This window comes from Hyperoodon ampullatus (genome assembly GCF_949752795.1).
Source record: "Hyperoodon ampullatus genome assembly, chromosome: 10".
Taxonomy (NCBI): Eukaryota; Metazoa; Chordata; class Mammalia; order Artiodactyla; family Ziphiidae; genus Hyperoodon; species Hyperoodon ampullatus.
In genome coordinates this window covers 48,474,031-48,491,113 of record NC_136923.1, presented here as the reverse complement: position 1 = coordinate 48,491,113, position 17,083 = coordinate 48,474,031, and the positions used below count along the sequence as shown (strand labels likewise).

The window sequence follows — 17,083 nt, the reverse complement described above, 5'->3', positions numbered from 1 at the left end:
ATTTTCTGAGGCAACGCTCATGGTCTCACCTCCTGCATTTGAGTAGAATGATGTTCCAGTTTGTCAATGTGCTGCTGAAGCTTTAGGTTTTTATGCTCTTCTTCATCCAACTTGACTTGAAGGGCACACATTTGTTCCTGCAATACAAGAACTTCAGTTGTCAAAGATTCTTTTAATGGACATCTTAAACATTCCATTATTTCTTCTGCATTAAAAATACAAAACTCGGGCTTCCCTGGTGGCGCAGTGGTTGAGGGTCCGCCTGCCGATGCAGGGGACGCGGGTTCGTGCCCTGGTTCGGGAGGATCCCGCGTGCCGCGGAGCGGCTGGGCCCGTGAGCCATGGCGGCTGAGCCTGCGCGTCCGGAGCCTGTGCTCCGCAGGGGGAGAGACCACGGCAGTGAGAGGCCCGCGTACCGCAAAAAAAAACAAAAAAACCCAAAAAACTCAAAACCTCATATGGGGCTTCCCTGGTGGCGCAGTGGTTGAGAGTCCGCCTGCCGATGCAGGGGACACGGGTTCATGCCCCAGTCCGGGAGGATCCCACATGCCGCGGAGCGGCTGGGCCCGTGAGCCATGGCCACTGAGTCTGCGCGTCCGGAGACTGTGCTCCACAACGGGAGAGGCCACAACAGTGAGAGGCCCGTGTACCGCCAAAAAAAAAAAAAAAAAAAAAAAACCTCATATGGACAAAGGTATCAAAGGCCAGTCTGGAGCCAGAAAACCATTTCAAAAGACTACACTAATGATTTCTCATGTTTCAGAATTATACTTGTGGCCCATCAAAGTGGATAATTTCAAACACAAAGGAAAGAAGTGATTAAAATTAAAATCATAGATTAAATCGTAGAGCCATCTTGAGACTTCTAAGAAGCTTTCTCAGGCCTGTATGAAGTGACTTCACCAGAAAGGCCTCCATACCTGTGGAAGGGCAAAATTTTGGAATTTGGGGTGATGTGGCTCCCTATAAGTTTTACTAGACAGTAGATGAACTTCTTAAAAGAAAAAACAAATCACTGAATTCTGAGATAAACAAACTTCACATGTTATTTCAAATATACCAAAAGCTGTCTAAAATTTGATCACAAGATTCTTTCAACTATTTAATCTTCTTTAGCAGATACAACACTGTGCCATGTAAACCAGTTCTGGAACTAGAAGCTAGTGGCAAACTGGTCTTTTTACACACGAGCGAATCAAAGCTCAAGGAGAGTGGAAACTGGCTTGCTAAATACTGCAAAACAGATTAAAAGAACAAGAGCAGGCTGATTTCTAACCCAGGGATTTTTACACACTCATCCTTAAAAAGATACGATTTTAATACTAAACAGGTACCTGCACCATTCTGTGCTCTTCAGAAATGGCTTCAAAAGCTTGTTCATTAATCTCAGGTGGCAATGGTTCATTTAAGATAACCTTATCCAATCTGCTAGAATTCTGAGTGTGTGCAGAGCTAAAGCTCTCCAGTTCAGGGCTTAATTTTGGTAGTGGTCGAGACCAAAGTTGATAAGCCTTGGTTGGTGTCGTTATGATCTGCAGCAAAAAATTATTAGGAAAACAACATTAGCACACATGAAAACAATAGCATATTTATAATTATGTGAACAGAGAGGATAAAAATTATAATTCTATTCATCAAGAGAAAAGAAAAGGTATCCTTGGGACTTCCCTGGTGGTCCAGTGGCTAAGACTCCATGCTCCCAATGCAGGGGGCCCAGGTTCAATCCCTGGTCAGAGAACTAGATCCCACATTCCACAACTAAGAGTTCACATGCTGCAACTAAAGATCCCACATGCTGCAACTAAGACCTGGAGCAGCCAAATAAACAAATATTTAAGAAAAAAAAGAAAAGAAAAGGTATCCTTGAGAGGCTGCATAGAAATGCCCTTGTGGAAACAAACCTATCAGTTCAAAGCAGTCTCCAGCAAAAATTGTAAGATTTTTTAAAACGAAACTTGATAAGTCGACTCCAAACTGTATACAAAAAAAAAAAAAAAAAAGCACAAGAAGAGACAATTAAAAAGACAACAAATTAGGAAGACTTCCCTGGTCAATATAAAAATATAAGTGTATGGTCACTAAAATAATACATTATTAGCATATGTATAATCAAATAGAACACTGGAAGAAAATAAAAAGTCCAGAATTAGAATAATTTATATATGGAAAGTTCAAATTGAGAAAAACATGGTCTATTTTTATTATTTTTTTAAACATCTTTTTGGAGTATAATTGCTTTACAATGGTGTGTTAGTTTCTGCTTTATAACAAAGTGAATCAGCTGTACATATACATATGTCCCCATATCTCCTCCCTCTTGCATCTCCCTCCCTCCCACCCTATCCCACCCCTCTAGGTGGTCACAAAGCACCGAGCTGATCTCCTTGTGCTATGCGGCTGCTTCCCACTAGCTATCTATTTTACATTTGGTAGTATATGTAAGTCCGTGCCACTCTCTCATTTTGTCCCAGCTTACCCTTCCCCTCTGTGTCCTCAAGTCCATTCTCTACGTCTGCATCTTTATTCCTGTCCTGCCCCTCCCTAGGTTCTTCAGAACTTTTTTTTTTTTAGATTCCATATATAAAACATGGTCTATTTTTTAAAAAAGGTAAACCTGTATGTCATGCCATTTAAAAATAAAATAGCAGACGCATTAAAAATCTCAATGTAGGGACTTCCCTGGTGGCGCAGTGGTTAAGAATCCACCTGCCAATGCAGGGGACACGGGTTCGAGCCCTGGTCCGGGAAGATCCCACATGCCGCGGAGCAACGAAGCCCGCGCACCACAACTACTGTGCCCGTGCACCTGGAGGCCATGCTCCGCAACAAGAGAAGCCCACGCACCACAGCGAAAGGCGGCCTCCGCTCTCCGCAACTAGAGAGGGCCCACGCGCAGTAATGAAGACCCAAGGCAGCCAATAAATAAATAAAAAGAGAGTAACTATTTAAAAAAATCTCAATGTAAAAAGAAAATTATAAAAGTAGTAAAAGAGGCATCCGTGCCCGAGGCTCTGCGGGTCTGTGGCCACGGAGTGGGGCGGCCGAGCCCGAGGGGTGGGGGCGGGGCCGCTGCCGCCACGGCCGGGAGTCAGGACATGTTCGATGCCATCGTGATGGCGGATGAGAGGTTTCACGGGGAAGGGTATCAGGAAGGCTATGAATACGGAAGTAGTTTGGGTATGATTGAAGGAAGACAGTATAACACGTTACATGGAGCTAAAATCAGATCTGAGATCAGATACTACCAAGGTTTTGCTTTTGCTTGGAGATGTCTCCTGCACGGTTCTGCCACTGAGAAAGACAGCAAAAAGATGAAGGTCTTAGAATCGTTGATTGGAATGATTCAGAAACTCCCTTATGATGACCCTACTTATGATAAACTTCACAAAGACTTAGACAAAATTAGAGGGAAATTTAAGCAGCCTTGTTCATTACTAAATGTTCAGCCTGACTTTAAAATTAGTGCAGAAGGTTCTGGACTTTCATTTTGAGGATGACAGAGGAACAAAGAGGAAACATCAAGAAACAGATGTTTGTATGTTAAGTGTTTAAAAATGTGATTAAAGGCAAAACAATGAGGAGGGATTCAGTTTTGCAGGGAGAGTTCCAGCTTGGCCAGTGCCTTCCCCTGAGGTCTGCCTGCATCGCCTCAGTGCCCCCCATGGGGCCCCTCCACAGAAGCCCATCCTTTGTTGGGCCCTGTCTGCTCTGCAGTCTGAATGCAGCCCTGGCAGAGCCCTGACGGGGATGCTCTTCTCTGGTCCAGGGTCCAGGCCGCTGGCTCACGGGTTCTCGTCACCTGGCAGGCCTGGCTGGATCTAGATTTGGGTTGGCTCTGGATAGGATAAACCTCCCCTTTACCCCCCAGGCTTTGGTCAGCGCTCAGAGGGACAGTTTTTAAAAAAATGAGAGCCACAGGGTTGACACAAAGCAGGTTAATGGGAAGGAGTGATGGGTACTGTGACATTTATTGACCCTTGAGATGCGCCAGTGCTGTGACCTGCTTCTCATGTTTTATTTAGTCCCTTCAGGAGCCCACGAGGTGGGCATTATTCCCATTTTATAGATAAGGAAACCAAGGCCCAACAGACGGCCTGGTCCAAGGGCAGCGGGCGGTAAAGCTGGGACTCCAGCCCCGGCACCCGGCTCTCTCTCCCGTCTCCTGGTGCCTGCTCTGGACCGTGCGGTCGCACCCACAGGCTCAGGGTCCCTGCCCGCAGGTTCCCGCTGTGCCCCGGGGAGCCCTGGGGCATCCCCTGTGGCCATGGACGTGGGTGTCTGGCTGAGATGAGGGGAGGCCAGCCCTGTCCTCAGGAAGCCGGGACATGCTCTTCCTGTGTCCCCTGGTGGGTGGGGCTCTGCAGCATCAAAAATGGTCACCGTTCTATGTGCAGAAACTTTGGAGCCTTACTGCAGCCTTCCTTTTATTGTGAGTTCTTCTGTCTTCTGCCCAGACTTAAAAGGCATCGTCTGTATGCGGTGAGGTCCAGGCAGGCCAGTCCCCCCTGAGATGCGTGGCTCCCGGGCATTTCTCTGCACATGACGGCCCGTGTCCAGGCCCCTCGGGCACCCTGGCCCGAGGCCTCTCCCCACCCGCTTCTGGCCCAGGGAGCAGATCTGGAAGCCGTGAGTGAGATTAGCACAGGGGTAGCTGTGAATACGCTCCAGATTTTAAAATCATTCCAGAGCATCTGGGTAAACCGTGCTCCCCTGGCAGATGCTGGGGGGGGGGTCCCTGCGGGGCCTGGGACGCTGGCCCTCACCGTGTGCCAAGGAGGGAGAAACAGCTTCTAGTTGTTGGAAGACAAGACTCTGGCTTTATCCTGCTCGGCTGTCTTATGTGTGTCTCGCTCTTTGTTCCTGGCCTGCAGCCCCACCTCAGATCTGCAGAGGCCAGGGCTGGGCGCACGGCCTCAGATGTGCCTGCGTCACAGACACCAGCAGTGCTTATCTCTGGCTGGTGGAATGGAGGGGCTTTTGTTGTCGTTTCCCTGGGTGGATTTTTGTGTTTCCTAAACTATCTGTTTGGATAATGTATTATTTTTATAATTGGAGAAAAAAATAAACAGCATATTTTAAAGCAAAAAATAAATAAATAAATAAGTAAAATAAAAGTAGTAAAAGAAAGTAGAATATACTGATGCTCTTGAGATTGTCTAGGCCTTTAAAAATGTCTTTAAAAAGTCACAAAGAGGGAATTCCCTGGCAGGCCAGTGGCCAGGACTTGGCACCTTCACTGCTGGGGCCCGGGTTCCATCTCTGGTCAGGGAAGTAAGATCCAGCAAGCCACTCAGCACGGCCAAAAAAAGAAAGCCGCAAAGATAAAAGATCAATAAACTTGGCTATATCAAAAATTTTTAACTTCTGTATAACAAAAGTATCGCATACAAAGATGAAAGACAAGGAACATGATGACAGAATATACTGGCAGTATACATAACAAACAAAAGATTAACACATAAAACGCCTACAAATCACAAGAAAAAGATAAATAACTAGTAGGAAAATAGGCACTTTTTCATAGGTCAAACATCTTTTCCTGTGTTCCAACCAATGGCAATGAACATAGGAAAAGGTGTGGTCTGACCTCACTAGAAATGAGGGGAAGTAGAATTAAAACCATTTTCACCCATCAGACTGTCGAACAATGCCAGTTCTGGGGCCAGTGCTATGGAAGGAGTGCTCCCAAGTTTCCTGGGAAGGAATGTGGTGCAGCCACTGGGAGGGCACTTCAGCAGGATGCTGAAACGTCCTAAAACTACCATTTCTCCTTCAAAAAACCCGCCCCGGAAAATGCTTGCACTGGAAACCACCTAAATAAGCCACGGAATTATTCCAAAGCACAGAAGGCTGGGTTTAAAATGAGGTAGAGTTCTAAGTACTAGTTCATGTGGAAAGACCCAAGGCATATTCCTGAGTTAACAAAAGCCCACTGCAGAATAACATATGTAGGATGATTCCATTTATTTTTAAAAACAAAGTACAACAACAAAAAAAACAACTCTATGAAATAACTCCACATATCTTCTCAGACTATGTATATTTACTGTACAAAATTGCTAAGAAAAAGGATTCCCAAATTGATAATAAATTACCCCTGGGGATGGGGATGGGGGATGAAGGACCAGATTAGACCCAGACTGGCAGTGGTACTCAAAAGGAACTTTAACCAAAACTTGTATACATATGTATACTTTCTTTAAACAAGGGTAATGTATCCATAAAGTTCTCACATAATTAAAAATGAACAACAACAAGACCTGAATTGCTATGCTACTCTTGGCAAACCTTTTAATCCCCTTCATCCTGTTTGCTCAGCTATAAAAAGAAGTAGACTAGAGGGCTTCTCTGGTGGCGCAGTGGTTGAGAGTCCACCTGCCTATGCAGGGGACACGGGTTCGTGCCCTGGTCCGGGAAGATCCCACATGCCGCGGAGCGGCTGGGCCCGTGAGCCATAGCCGGTCCAGAGCCTGTGCTCCGCAACAGGAGAGGCCACAACAGTGAGAGGCCCGCATACCGCATAAAAAAAAAAAAAAAAAAAAAGAAGTAGACTAGAATGCCACAGTGCTTCAAGCTCTATAATTCTATTGCTAAGGGGCTACAAACTCAAATTATGAAACATTTAGTGATATTCTGCAAGTATTTTAAAATAATTTCCTGCACAGATTTTAAAGGCCACCTTTTTAAAAAAGCAATCTTAAAAATTCTACCTTTATAAGAAAAAATAGTATTTTTCTTGTATTTACTTGAAAATAGTATTTTCAAGTTAAATAATAGTATTTAACTTGATATATATCAAGTTAAATCATGATATATTCATACAGTGTATTCCTGTGCAGCTGCCAAAACAAAACAAAAAACAAACAAAAGCAAAAAGGAGAGAGGGACTTCCCTGGTGGTGCAGTGGTTAAGAATCTGGCTGCCAATGCAGGGGACACGGGTTCAAGCCCTGGTCCAGGGAGATTCCACATGCTGCAGAGAAACTAAGTCTGTGTGCCAGAACTATTGAGCCCGCGTGCTGCAACTACTGAAGCCCACGCACCTAGAGCCCGTGCTCCACAACAAGAGAAGCCACCACAATGAGAAGCCCGTGCACTGCAACAAAGAGTAGCCCCCGCTCACCACAACTAGAGAAGGCCCATGAGCAGCAACAAAAACCCAACGCAGCCCAAAAAAAAAAAAATAAATAAATAAGGAGAAGAAAGTTTGTTTTTCTCCCTTTAGACATGGGACAAACTCTAAAATATCATTATGTTTAAACAAAAAATTGAGGTGTAGAATGATGTGTATGTGTATGCTACTGTTTGTGAAAAATAAAAAAAAATATGAAAAAGAAAGAAAAAACAAAAAAACTTCGTGACATTGTCTGCCTCCAAGGAGGGTCTTGGTTGGCTGAAAGGACAGCAGACAGAATGAGACTTGTCACTTTGTACCTTTAAAAATTCCAGTCATGGGACTTCCCTGGTGGTGCAGCGGTTAAGACTCTATGCTCCCAATGCAGGGGGCCCAGGTTCAATCCCTGGCCAGGGAATTAGATCCCACATCCATGCCGCAACTAAAAGTTTGCATGCCACAACTAAGGAGTCCATGTACTGCAACTAAGGAGCTGGCAAGCCGCAACTAAGGAACCTGCGAGCTGCAACTAAGGAGCTTGCCTGCTGCAACTAAGACCCAGTGCAACCAAATAAATAATATTTTTTTTTTGTTTGTTTGTTTTTGTTACGCGGGCCTCTCACTGTTGTGGCCTCTCCCCTTGCGGAGCACAGGCTCCGGACGCACAGGCTCAGCGGCCATGGCTCACGGGCCCAGCCGCTCCGTGGCATGTGGGATCTTCCCGGACCGGGGCACGAACTCGTGTCCCCTGCATCGGCAGGCGGACTCTCAACCACTGCGCCACCAGGGAAGCCCTAAATAATATTTTTTAAAAATCCAGTCATGTGATTACCTATTCAAACAAATAAAATTACTTTGAAAAGCAGTATCCTATTAAGTGATACAAAAGGCATCACTGATAAAGATAGCCATTAGAGATAAACACCTATTTTTTTTAAGATGTATAAGGAAAGGGTTTTTTTTAGCCTTCAGAGAATTTGGTCCAAAAGTTAAAATAACCAGGATGAGCAGCATCAGCTTCTTAACCTTTGCCTTCCTTATGCATTCCCCTTCCCTCTCCTCATTCTCAGATGTTCACAGTTTTCTTCCTTCATGAGGGCTACGGTTATTTAGGGCAACAATCCCTTCTATTATCCCCTATGTTACCCTTGATCCTTTAGTGGTCTTTATCTTTAGGATTTCTATTCTTCCACTGCAAGCTTTGAGCACACAACACATTATAGCAACAATTGCCATATACTGAGAGCCATCAGGTGCCAGGCACTTTATTATCTCATTTAATGCTCTAAAAACCCCGTTATTAAGTTGGCCTCGTCTCCAATTCAGAGGCAATAGTGAGGCTCAGAAGTTAGGAAACCCTGCCTAAGGTTACTGACAGATTAGAATTTGAACCCAGGTCTGATTCCAAATGCTGTATTCTTCCCTACATGACCCTGCCACTGGGAGTATACATCAGAACCCTAGGACTAGTATTACCCTGGGGTTAACTGTTGGCAAGGGATTCTATCTGTATCTGGAGATAATCTGTGCAGACTCTCCATTATTAACAAAATGAGACACCACTGATTTAAGGTTGAAGTATTGCTTCAGATTACCTACCTTAAGTGTTTCAGCATGAATTTTATTCAGCTGAGAAACTTCTTGCCGCTTGCAGGCTTTTGTTGCTTCCAAAAGGTTTTCAAGATTAAGGTTCGCTTTTTGCAAAGACTGAAGCTCTGATTCTAATTCCAGCTGCCTTTTCCTAATACATATTATAATATTGAGTGTTTCAGGTAATAAGTAATGTCATACATTTGTAGAGTACTTTACAGTTTATATTCTCACAAAACTTTATAGTTATCTCTTTAAATCAGAGATATTTTCAGATTATTACTGGGATTTTCCAATTGGGTAAAATACAACTCAGAGATCGATGACTGTTTAAGGTATTCAACTAGCAAATGGTAGAGCTCCAATTCAAAAGCCCAAACAATCCACAATGATTCCATATGTAATATGTTATTTTTAAAACAAACATTTCTATATATTTTAGAATAGGATTAATCTTAGTTATAATATGAATGTGGTTTATCTGTTTTCTTTTACAAAGATATCAAGTGAGAATATTAACAGGAAAAATTTAATAAAAAATAAATAACTGCATAGAACTTGAATCTCAAAAAAAAAAGAATATTAACAAACCTGTAATTTCTAAAAATCCTGATCTAATTCATAACAGTGGTGATTTAAATTTGCTGGCCAGATAAAGAATTTACAAGTAACTTTAACAGATACTCATCTTAACAGGTATATCCCTTAAAACATCTGTATCATCTAGTTCATTGAATATATTATTAAAGACTAGAAGTTTATGTCAACTGTACTTCAATTTTTAAAAATGAGTAAAGAAAAAGAGCTAGATGCAAGCTCTTTTCCTTCATGTCAAAACAAGTTAGCTGCTATATTAGAATATTTAAGGTAAATGCTCAATTAAATCATCAATGCTAAACACCAAAACAAACCAACGCTAAAAGATCAGAAATAGTCAGCATGAATGTGTATTTATACTTTACCTAGTTAATTCTTTGAATTCTTCATATTCTTGCTTTGAATTATTCAGCTCTGTCTGAACTTGCAGGAGTTGTGCTTTTAACTTCTCAGTGTTTGCTAACGAACATGGCTCTTTCGGAGCTTTGGGAGAGAGTCTTTGCTGACCTGATAATAAGGAAACAACCTGGTCTTTGAAAGAGAAAAACAACAGAATACATATTCTAAGTTCTCTGCCAGGTATCAATTTTGAAGCACAAGGAGGAAAAAAGAGAAATCATTGGAAAGTGGACCCTAAAATACAAGAGCCTGTAACTCAAGAGGAGACATAAGACACAACCCAGTGCATCAAAGAGTATCAGAAGTTGTTTTTGAGAAGCTGTGAAGCCACAGGATGAAGGGGCACATTTAAGCCAACACCTTTTCCATTAAGAGAAAAGAGCAAACAATGACTGAAGTATAACACCCACACTGCTGGACAGAGAAACATCACCAACTGAATCTTGCAGGAATTAGTGCCAACGGTCGATGAATTTTTAGCAAAAGAAACAAATAGCAATGGCAGCCAACTGAAAGAACTTGGTATCATCTACCAGGTAGAATATATTAATTTTCAGGGATAGCTTAGAAGGCTGAATTTGTTGAAAAGAGTGCCACTGAGTTTCAGTATGGGAAGTAACATGTAAAACTGTTTAGAGAGGGACTTCGCTGGTGGTCCAGTGGTAAAGAATCAGCTTTCCAATGCAGGGGACGTGGGTTCGATCCCTGTCCAGGCAACTAAGATCTCACATGCCGTGGAGCAACTAAGCCCGTGCACCACAACTATTGAGCTCGTGCACCTCAATGAGAGCCTGCCTGCTGCAAACTACAGAGGAGCCCATGAGCTCTGGAGCCCACGTGCCACAACTACAGGGCCCACGAGCCCTGGAGTCTGTGCACCACAACTAGAGAGAGAAAACCTGCATGCCACAACTAGAGAGAAGACCACGTGCCACAGCTAGACAGAAACCCAAGCAGACGGTGCACTGTAACGAAAGGATCCTGCATGCTTCAACAGAGATGCCTCAACAAAGAACCCATGTGCCCCAAGTAAGACCTGACACAGCCAAAAAAAAACAAGGAAAAAAAAAAATATGTTTAAAAAAAAGAAGAAAGGTTGAAGTAAATACCCCAAACTGCTTATTAAAAAAGAAATTGTTTAGAGAATGATGTACGTTTAGAAGATGGTGAGTCCAGAAATTACCATTAGTATCTTTCAAAGGTAGTAAGTTAAGGTACTATTGAGGGCAAAATGGCCAACAAAATACAGAGCGCTGTAGGAAAAAATAGCTAATACAGAAAACCTGATTTTAACTTTGCATCTAAAATTGTGGTCTCTCTACAACCCATATTCTGTGAATTTTATTCGTTTGTTAATTCATAACAGAATGGAAGAAGGCTTGGAAAAGGAAATTTAAAAAATATTTTTTTCTTTTATCATTGCAGTATAAAAAGATTAGAACTATCTCAATTTCAACCTAAAGAGAAACAAAGGCTGAAACAGAGTGTGATAAAAGACCATGAAGATATTCACTCTAAGAATGGAGCAAACATAGACTTTGTTACCAAATCCCAGGGCATTAACACCAATAGCTGCCAAGCGTGTAAATCAGATCAGTAACTAAACCACTTTTCAGAGAGTAACAGTAAACTTACAGAACTAATGTAGAGCAGAATGTACACTGGCAAGCATGGCCCGCAGCCATGACATCAGGACCCATCACTGTGCTGGCTGGACTGTGAGTCTGATCACTCTGACATCTCTCACACTGTACAGATGTTCGTCAGGTGAATAAATATCTCAACTCTACACTCATTCATGTTGCCATTAGTTAAGCACGTTTCATTTCAAATACTTAAAATAGGAAAATTCCATTTAATAAAAGTGTAAAGTAATATCTGAATCAATCTTTTATCTGTAAGACAGAGATATTCTTTGAGTATTCCTTTGCTAATGGGTATCTATTAGCCTTCATAAAGAATAAGTATGTATATAAGAAATTTGTACACCAGGTCTAGAGGCTAAAATGAAAAACCTCAATGCAAGGCAATATCGATGCCCTTTTAAACAGTCCCCTCACCCCTAGAAGGCATGTTTACAACTATCACATCTTACTTTTGTCATTTTTCTCTGTGCCAGATACTTCAAAGAAAGCTTTTTCCAGGATTGTGATGGTCTGGGCATCCATTTCGTGGGCTCTTTTCACAGGCTGTGACAATCTCAGTCTTCTGTTCTCCTCCCTGAGGGAATGATTTTCCATAGCATATTTTGCAACTCTGGGGTGATGCTCTACCTGTCACATGGAAGAATTAGAGACGTACGTATTTACAAACATGACCTTAGTGAACAGTCTTTCTGAAAGCCAACAGCAAACACTGTGGACACACAGGCACTGTGGGGGTGGGGAGCACCTCAGCTTTTACCATCAGACTGAATATGTGCATATTCTACAACTCTGAACTCTACATTCAGGTCTGGAAACTCGAAACTTCCCCGTCTACCCCTGAAATGTTCACCCAGGCACCTGCAGTGATAAGCACAGGGTGCACATTGTGGCATGCTCTTCCTGCAAAGGAGACGGCTTGAATTAACACACTGAAAAGAATTAGGAAACTCTCTACTGACCAGGGAGGAATGCCCCCCAAAGACACATTAAATGAAAAGGGCAAGGTACAGAAAAATGTGTATGCTGTCTTCTGTGCACAAAAGGGATAAAAGTAAAAACATCTATCAATATTAGTTGGAAAATGCAGAAAAACCTCTCAAAAGATATCCCTTCTGGTAAGAGATTATCCTTGTTTTTTAACTACGTGCCTGTGTCAACTATCCATCCTCTCAGGGAAAAGGAAAAACAACAACACTTCAAAGGGCTCAGCTGCGAAGAGACTACTGGCTCCTGGCTCCGATAACCCCAGGTGCCCACTGGGAGGAAGTGGGCTTGGCCTGCTGGGGCTAAATGCCATGGCAGCGACACCACCACCACATCCTCCCTTCTCCCTTCAGGTTTTACTACTTTAGAAAATTGGGCGGGGAGAGGGGCACATTATGCAATCATACTGTCAGTTGAATTCATTTAAAACACTTTCTCTTGCATTAAATTCCAAGAATTTGCTGACCAATTTGGTGACTGATTCATACTTGCCTTGAACTTCTTTTAGTTTTACAATTACTGCGAATGTCATGTACTCACTTGTTCTCGCAGAGTTTGAATCTCATCCCTCAATTCCGACAGCAAACGATCCTGCTCCTCGGGCAGAAAACTTCCCCGGGATTCCTTGTGGAGCTTCTCCAGGCGCATTATTTGATCCTCTCGGAATTTCACGATCATTTTATTAGATTGAATAAATTTTTCTTTTTTGAGGGTGAGGTCTTCCAATTGGCTAACTTTTTCTACCAAAGACTTAAGAAATTCATAATTTGGTTAAACATAAAAAATAATTGGGCTTCCCTAAATTTTCACAAAACAAGCAATAAACACTAACTTCACATTTAATCTCAAAGGCAAAATTAGGTTTTTCAGTCTTCCTTTGTTTTATTTACCTGTGCCATTTATTTCACTCGGAAAAGCTCCTCATGGTGAAAGCCTAAAATATCTTGAACTCCCTTTTACTAATTCAGTTTCCTACCTTCTTTTCCTGTTCAGATTTCTTAAAGAATAACATTGCCTCTCGGAAATACTTCATGTAGTCAGTCTCGTCTTTGTCTGTAATGGGTCCAGTAAGAAAGAAAAGGAAAGAGGAAAAATGTTTTATCTCCCAAATTTTAAGAACAAGAAATGAGCTAAAATAGCCTTCGATTGACTGCTCTCAATTCGTCTTAAAGAATCAGACTCTCATCACCAGTTCATGAATTTCAAATTAACCCAGTCTACAAATTACCTATTCTTTGAAGAAAAGTAAGTCTCTCATATCCAATTTAGTAAACATATAAAGATTACATATGACAGAATCTTGGAAGTGGATCTAAATGAAATTTACTAGTATCTCTTTTTAGCACTTATTAGGGATGAATTATTCAAAATTATTTCTACTCCCCCTTCCCACCACATCTCACAGAAATCAGTACCTGTGGTAACTGTGTCTGGTTACAAAGTACCATGTTCCTATGTAGGTGAAATAAACAGGAACAGACACTTGTGGGAAATCTGAGTAGCCTTACTGTGTTGTGCCTGTCACTGGAGGGCTCTCATACTAATACCCACACCTGGATTTCCTCAGGTTAGAGGACACTGCGCTCATCGTACCTCCGGTCCGAAAGCTTTCTGGTGGTATCTGCCCTGCAGTAAGCTGGGCCAGCTGCTCTTTGAGCCTCTTTACTTCAGCTTGGAGCTGGGTCACATTTCCTTGCGTGTCTTCATTTACCACTGCCTGTTCAAGAATTTTTTTAAAAAGCATTAAAAGAATGCTAAGTCATACAGTCTCATGTTTATATTTGTTTGTATGATTTGGAGTGACAAAGACCAAACAAAACTGCACTTGCATCTCACAAACAGTCCAAAGGCCTCCAAAATCAGTGCCCTGGAGTGCGGAGGGAGCTTCCTTCCCCTCTGCCTTCACACCAAGAGCCAGAGACTCTTTCCCCTCCCCTCCCCAAGCCCCCACTTAGGTCTCTGCTCTGTTGACTAGCCCTGGGCCCTGCTGGGCTGGGTCACCTCTGGGATCAACGTATATTCATCTAACACTGCCTTCTTCCTGAGATAACCCCACCCCATGAAGAAGAGCAAACACCTCCATGAGTGTCACCTCCCCCTGTCTTCGCTCACTAAAGAGGTGTAAGGAACTGCAGAGCTGACCTGAGCTCCACTGGCTTGGAAGAAACCACCCTCTCCAGAAAAATCCAACCCTGTATTTCCTAACAGTCTCCTGGAAGGGAGAGTTGGTTTGACAACTCCATTTCTGTTTTATTATCACACTAAATGCTGTTTTAAAGAAATGTCTTATTTGAGACGACTTCTAAGAAGTTCAGAAAGTCCCACAAAACCTAGAGGGTGATAACAAGAGTCAAGAGCTGAGAACCAACCAAATCAAATACCCAATACTCCAGAGTGAGGGAGAAACCTCTGACAGCCCCAAGGTCCCCATGTTCCTGTCTGTAGCTGGGTCTGCCCACTGGGAAGGACTGTTCACCCCTAAACAAATTCCAGACATCCGAGCCACTTTCCCTTGGTAGGCTGCAGCAGAGGACTCACCATTGGCAGTGACTAGTATAAGGCTCCTGGTTTGGTTATTTCATGTGTTAAGAAGCCAGTTCTAGTTGTTTCTGATTCTTATGGACAGCCTCATTAAAAGGCACTCCTATACACTGTGACATCACTGTCACATTAATTCTAATTATCCCTGCAGTTCTCCACTCTCCAAAATTTTCTAGTAAGTCCCAAGAGATAGGGTCAGGAAGCTCTAATGATTTTCCTCCTCATATTACAAATATCCCACAGGGGGTTCATAATCCAATAAAATGAATGAATAACCAGACCTATACTCTTCTGCCTTACCCAAGGGAAGAGGCAACATGGACCTCTTTGCTTTTACCATGATAAGATCACCAGGGAGTCTATTTTGGGAGGTAACAATGACCACTTTCTCTGTTGAAAGAGAGAGGAAATTAATTTGCCAGTTTATGCCCTTTGATTCTTTTGTCTAGAACCAAAGAGCCCTCCAACCTCTCCAAAGCAAGTGGGGAACTCCTTGGTCTTTTGACAGTCTGCACCAGGGGTTGGAGAAGTGCTGCTTGAACATAGCCATGCCCGTATGTTTACATATCATCTACAGCTGCTTTCTCACTACAAAGGCAGAGCTGAGTAGTTGGGACAGAGACCATATGGTCCAAGAAGCCGAAATTATTTACCTCTTGGGCCCTTTACAGGAAGTTTTCTGACCACTGGTGTACACAAGTATCAAGGAAACTTCTTGTATATAAAGAAAAATGAGGAATCCTTAGAGTTACAGACAACTTGAAAGACAAAGTTGGTCAATAGCATCAAATTACGTTCATAGCAGATCCTCCTGCTCCCAATACCCAGCTCCGATAGCGTGGTTTAGGTAAATAAATTTAGTCTCCAGCCCAATTACAAAAGAAAAACTTTGCCTTCCCTTGAGAAAAAACTAGCCAAACAATAATGACCACAAGACCTATTCTAGTGTCAAATTACATGAGTGATATAGAAGGCTCGGAAAGATAAAATAGAAACCCTGCTTAGAGTTAGGCTTTCACAACAGAGAAATACAATAACTAAAAGCTAATGTTAATATGAGGGCAATCACAAAAGTGAGATACTGCAAGCTTAAATATTTTTCTAATTTACTTAAGTATACTCAGTATTTTACCTTATTTTTAATCAGCTTGGCTCTTTGGGCAAAATTAAGCGTTGATAGGGTTTCCCCAAAACACCTAGATCCAGGATGAACATTTGCAATTATGGCTGTTTTGGCATTACCTCCAAGGGAATCCTGTTTAATGATATGAATGGTACACATTTTCAGGGGAGAAACCACAAGATGTTTTTTAAGCAAAGAAAATGTATACTATTAGCACCAAGGCTGAGAGATTATCCGATTACCAACCATAGTGAGCATAACCAAAACAGGGGCCCAGGAACCCAATGATCTACTTTACCCGGAGTAAGAAGGTAAGTTTGGAGTCTCTGTAGCAAACGTGTCTCTGTTTTCCATTACCCACATCGACAAGCGCAGTAATCACCTGGCCCAGGCAGCTCAACGATCGGTTTATGTTACCTGCTTCCTAGGGCGTTGGGGAAAAAGAACAAAAAATTGAGGTGAACTGATGTCTTTTTAGTATTTTGAATTAAAATATACTTAGCAGGGTGGCAATTTTGAATGGAAAGGCAAGACAGGGACAATATTAGTTAAGGTAACTAACTTCTCAGCAAAAAGATGTCCTCAACTGTCCACTAACCTTTTCCTATTCAAGGCACACACTGCAATTTTAGTACTATTCAAATACAAACACAAAAATCATGTGAAGGAAAAAAATATCAATGTCACCTCATAATTGTAATAGTTTTAAACTGACCTATAGGTAGGGATAAAATCTAGAAGAGAACACAGGAAAAAAATTTGGAGTGCATTAATAGGCATATTTTTCAATCCTTTTATGTTAAAATGTTTGCTACATTATAAGGGTATGGTAACTAATAACCCACTCTCATGTCCCACAAAGCCACCAATGAACATATTACAAGAGAACATTCAGTCTAATTCTGTAATGTAATGTATAATAAAACCCCTTTAAAAGAGTGGTTTCAGGAGAAAAGAAAAATGTTTGGGTTAAACATGTTACACTGGATTTTTACCATAGGGAGCATATTTCGATAACTGGGTCTGCAGAAGTGGGAGAATAGAAAAAAAGAGAGGAGGAATAGAAATTATTAAGCAAGATGTGATGAGT

At 42.1% G+C, this 17,083-nt stretch overlaps 2 protein-coding genes across 2 annotated transcripts in view; one reads left to right on the top strand and one right to left on the bottom strand.

The window, feature by feature from the left end:
- Positions 1 to 17,083, bottom strand: part of KIF15 (kinesin family member 15) — a gene marked incomplete at both ends in the record, with an annotated part of 77,451 nt that overhangs the window by 21,797 nt on the left and 38,571 nt on the right. Inside the window, 10 exons of the mRNA XM_079713478.1 lie at positions 30 to 137; positions 1,335 to 1,532; positions 8,713 to 8,854; positions 9,666 to 9,807; positions 11,795 to 11,972; positions 12,870 to 13,079; positions 13,306 to 13,382; positions 13,923 to 14,046; positions 16,003 to 16,125; positions 16,292 to 16,417. Of these exons, the coding sequence (XP_079569604.1) occupies positions 30 to 137; positions 1,335 to 1,532; positions 8,713 to 8,854; positions 9,666 to 9,807; positions 11,795 to 11,972; positions 12,870 to 13,079; positions 13,306 to 13,382; positions 13,923 to 14,046; positions 16,003 to 16,125; positions 16,292 to 16,417 (1,428 nt within the window). The remainder of the gene's footprint in view (positions 1 to 29; positions 138 to 1,334; positions 1,533 to 8,712; positions 8,855 to 9,665; positions 9,808 to 11,794; positions 11,973 to 12,869; positions 13,080 to 13,305; positions 13,383 to 13,922; positions 14,047 to 16,002; positions 16,126 to 16,291; positions 16,418 to 17,083) is intronic.
- Positions 2,588 to 3,491, top strand: LOC307059823 (protein LTO1 homolog; the record flags this gene model as incomplete). The annotated part of the gene is made up of 2 exons (XM_079714057.1): positions 2,588 to 2,608; positions 2,970 to 3,491. 2 exons carry the CDS (start codon positions 2,588 to 2,590, stop codon positions 3,489 to 3,491), a joined length of 543 nt encoding a protein of 180 aa, XP_079570183.1.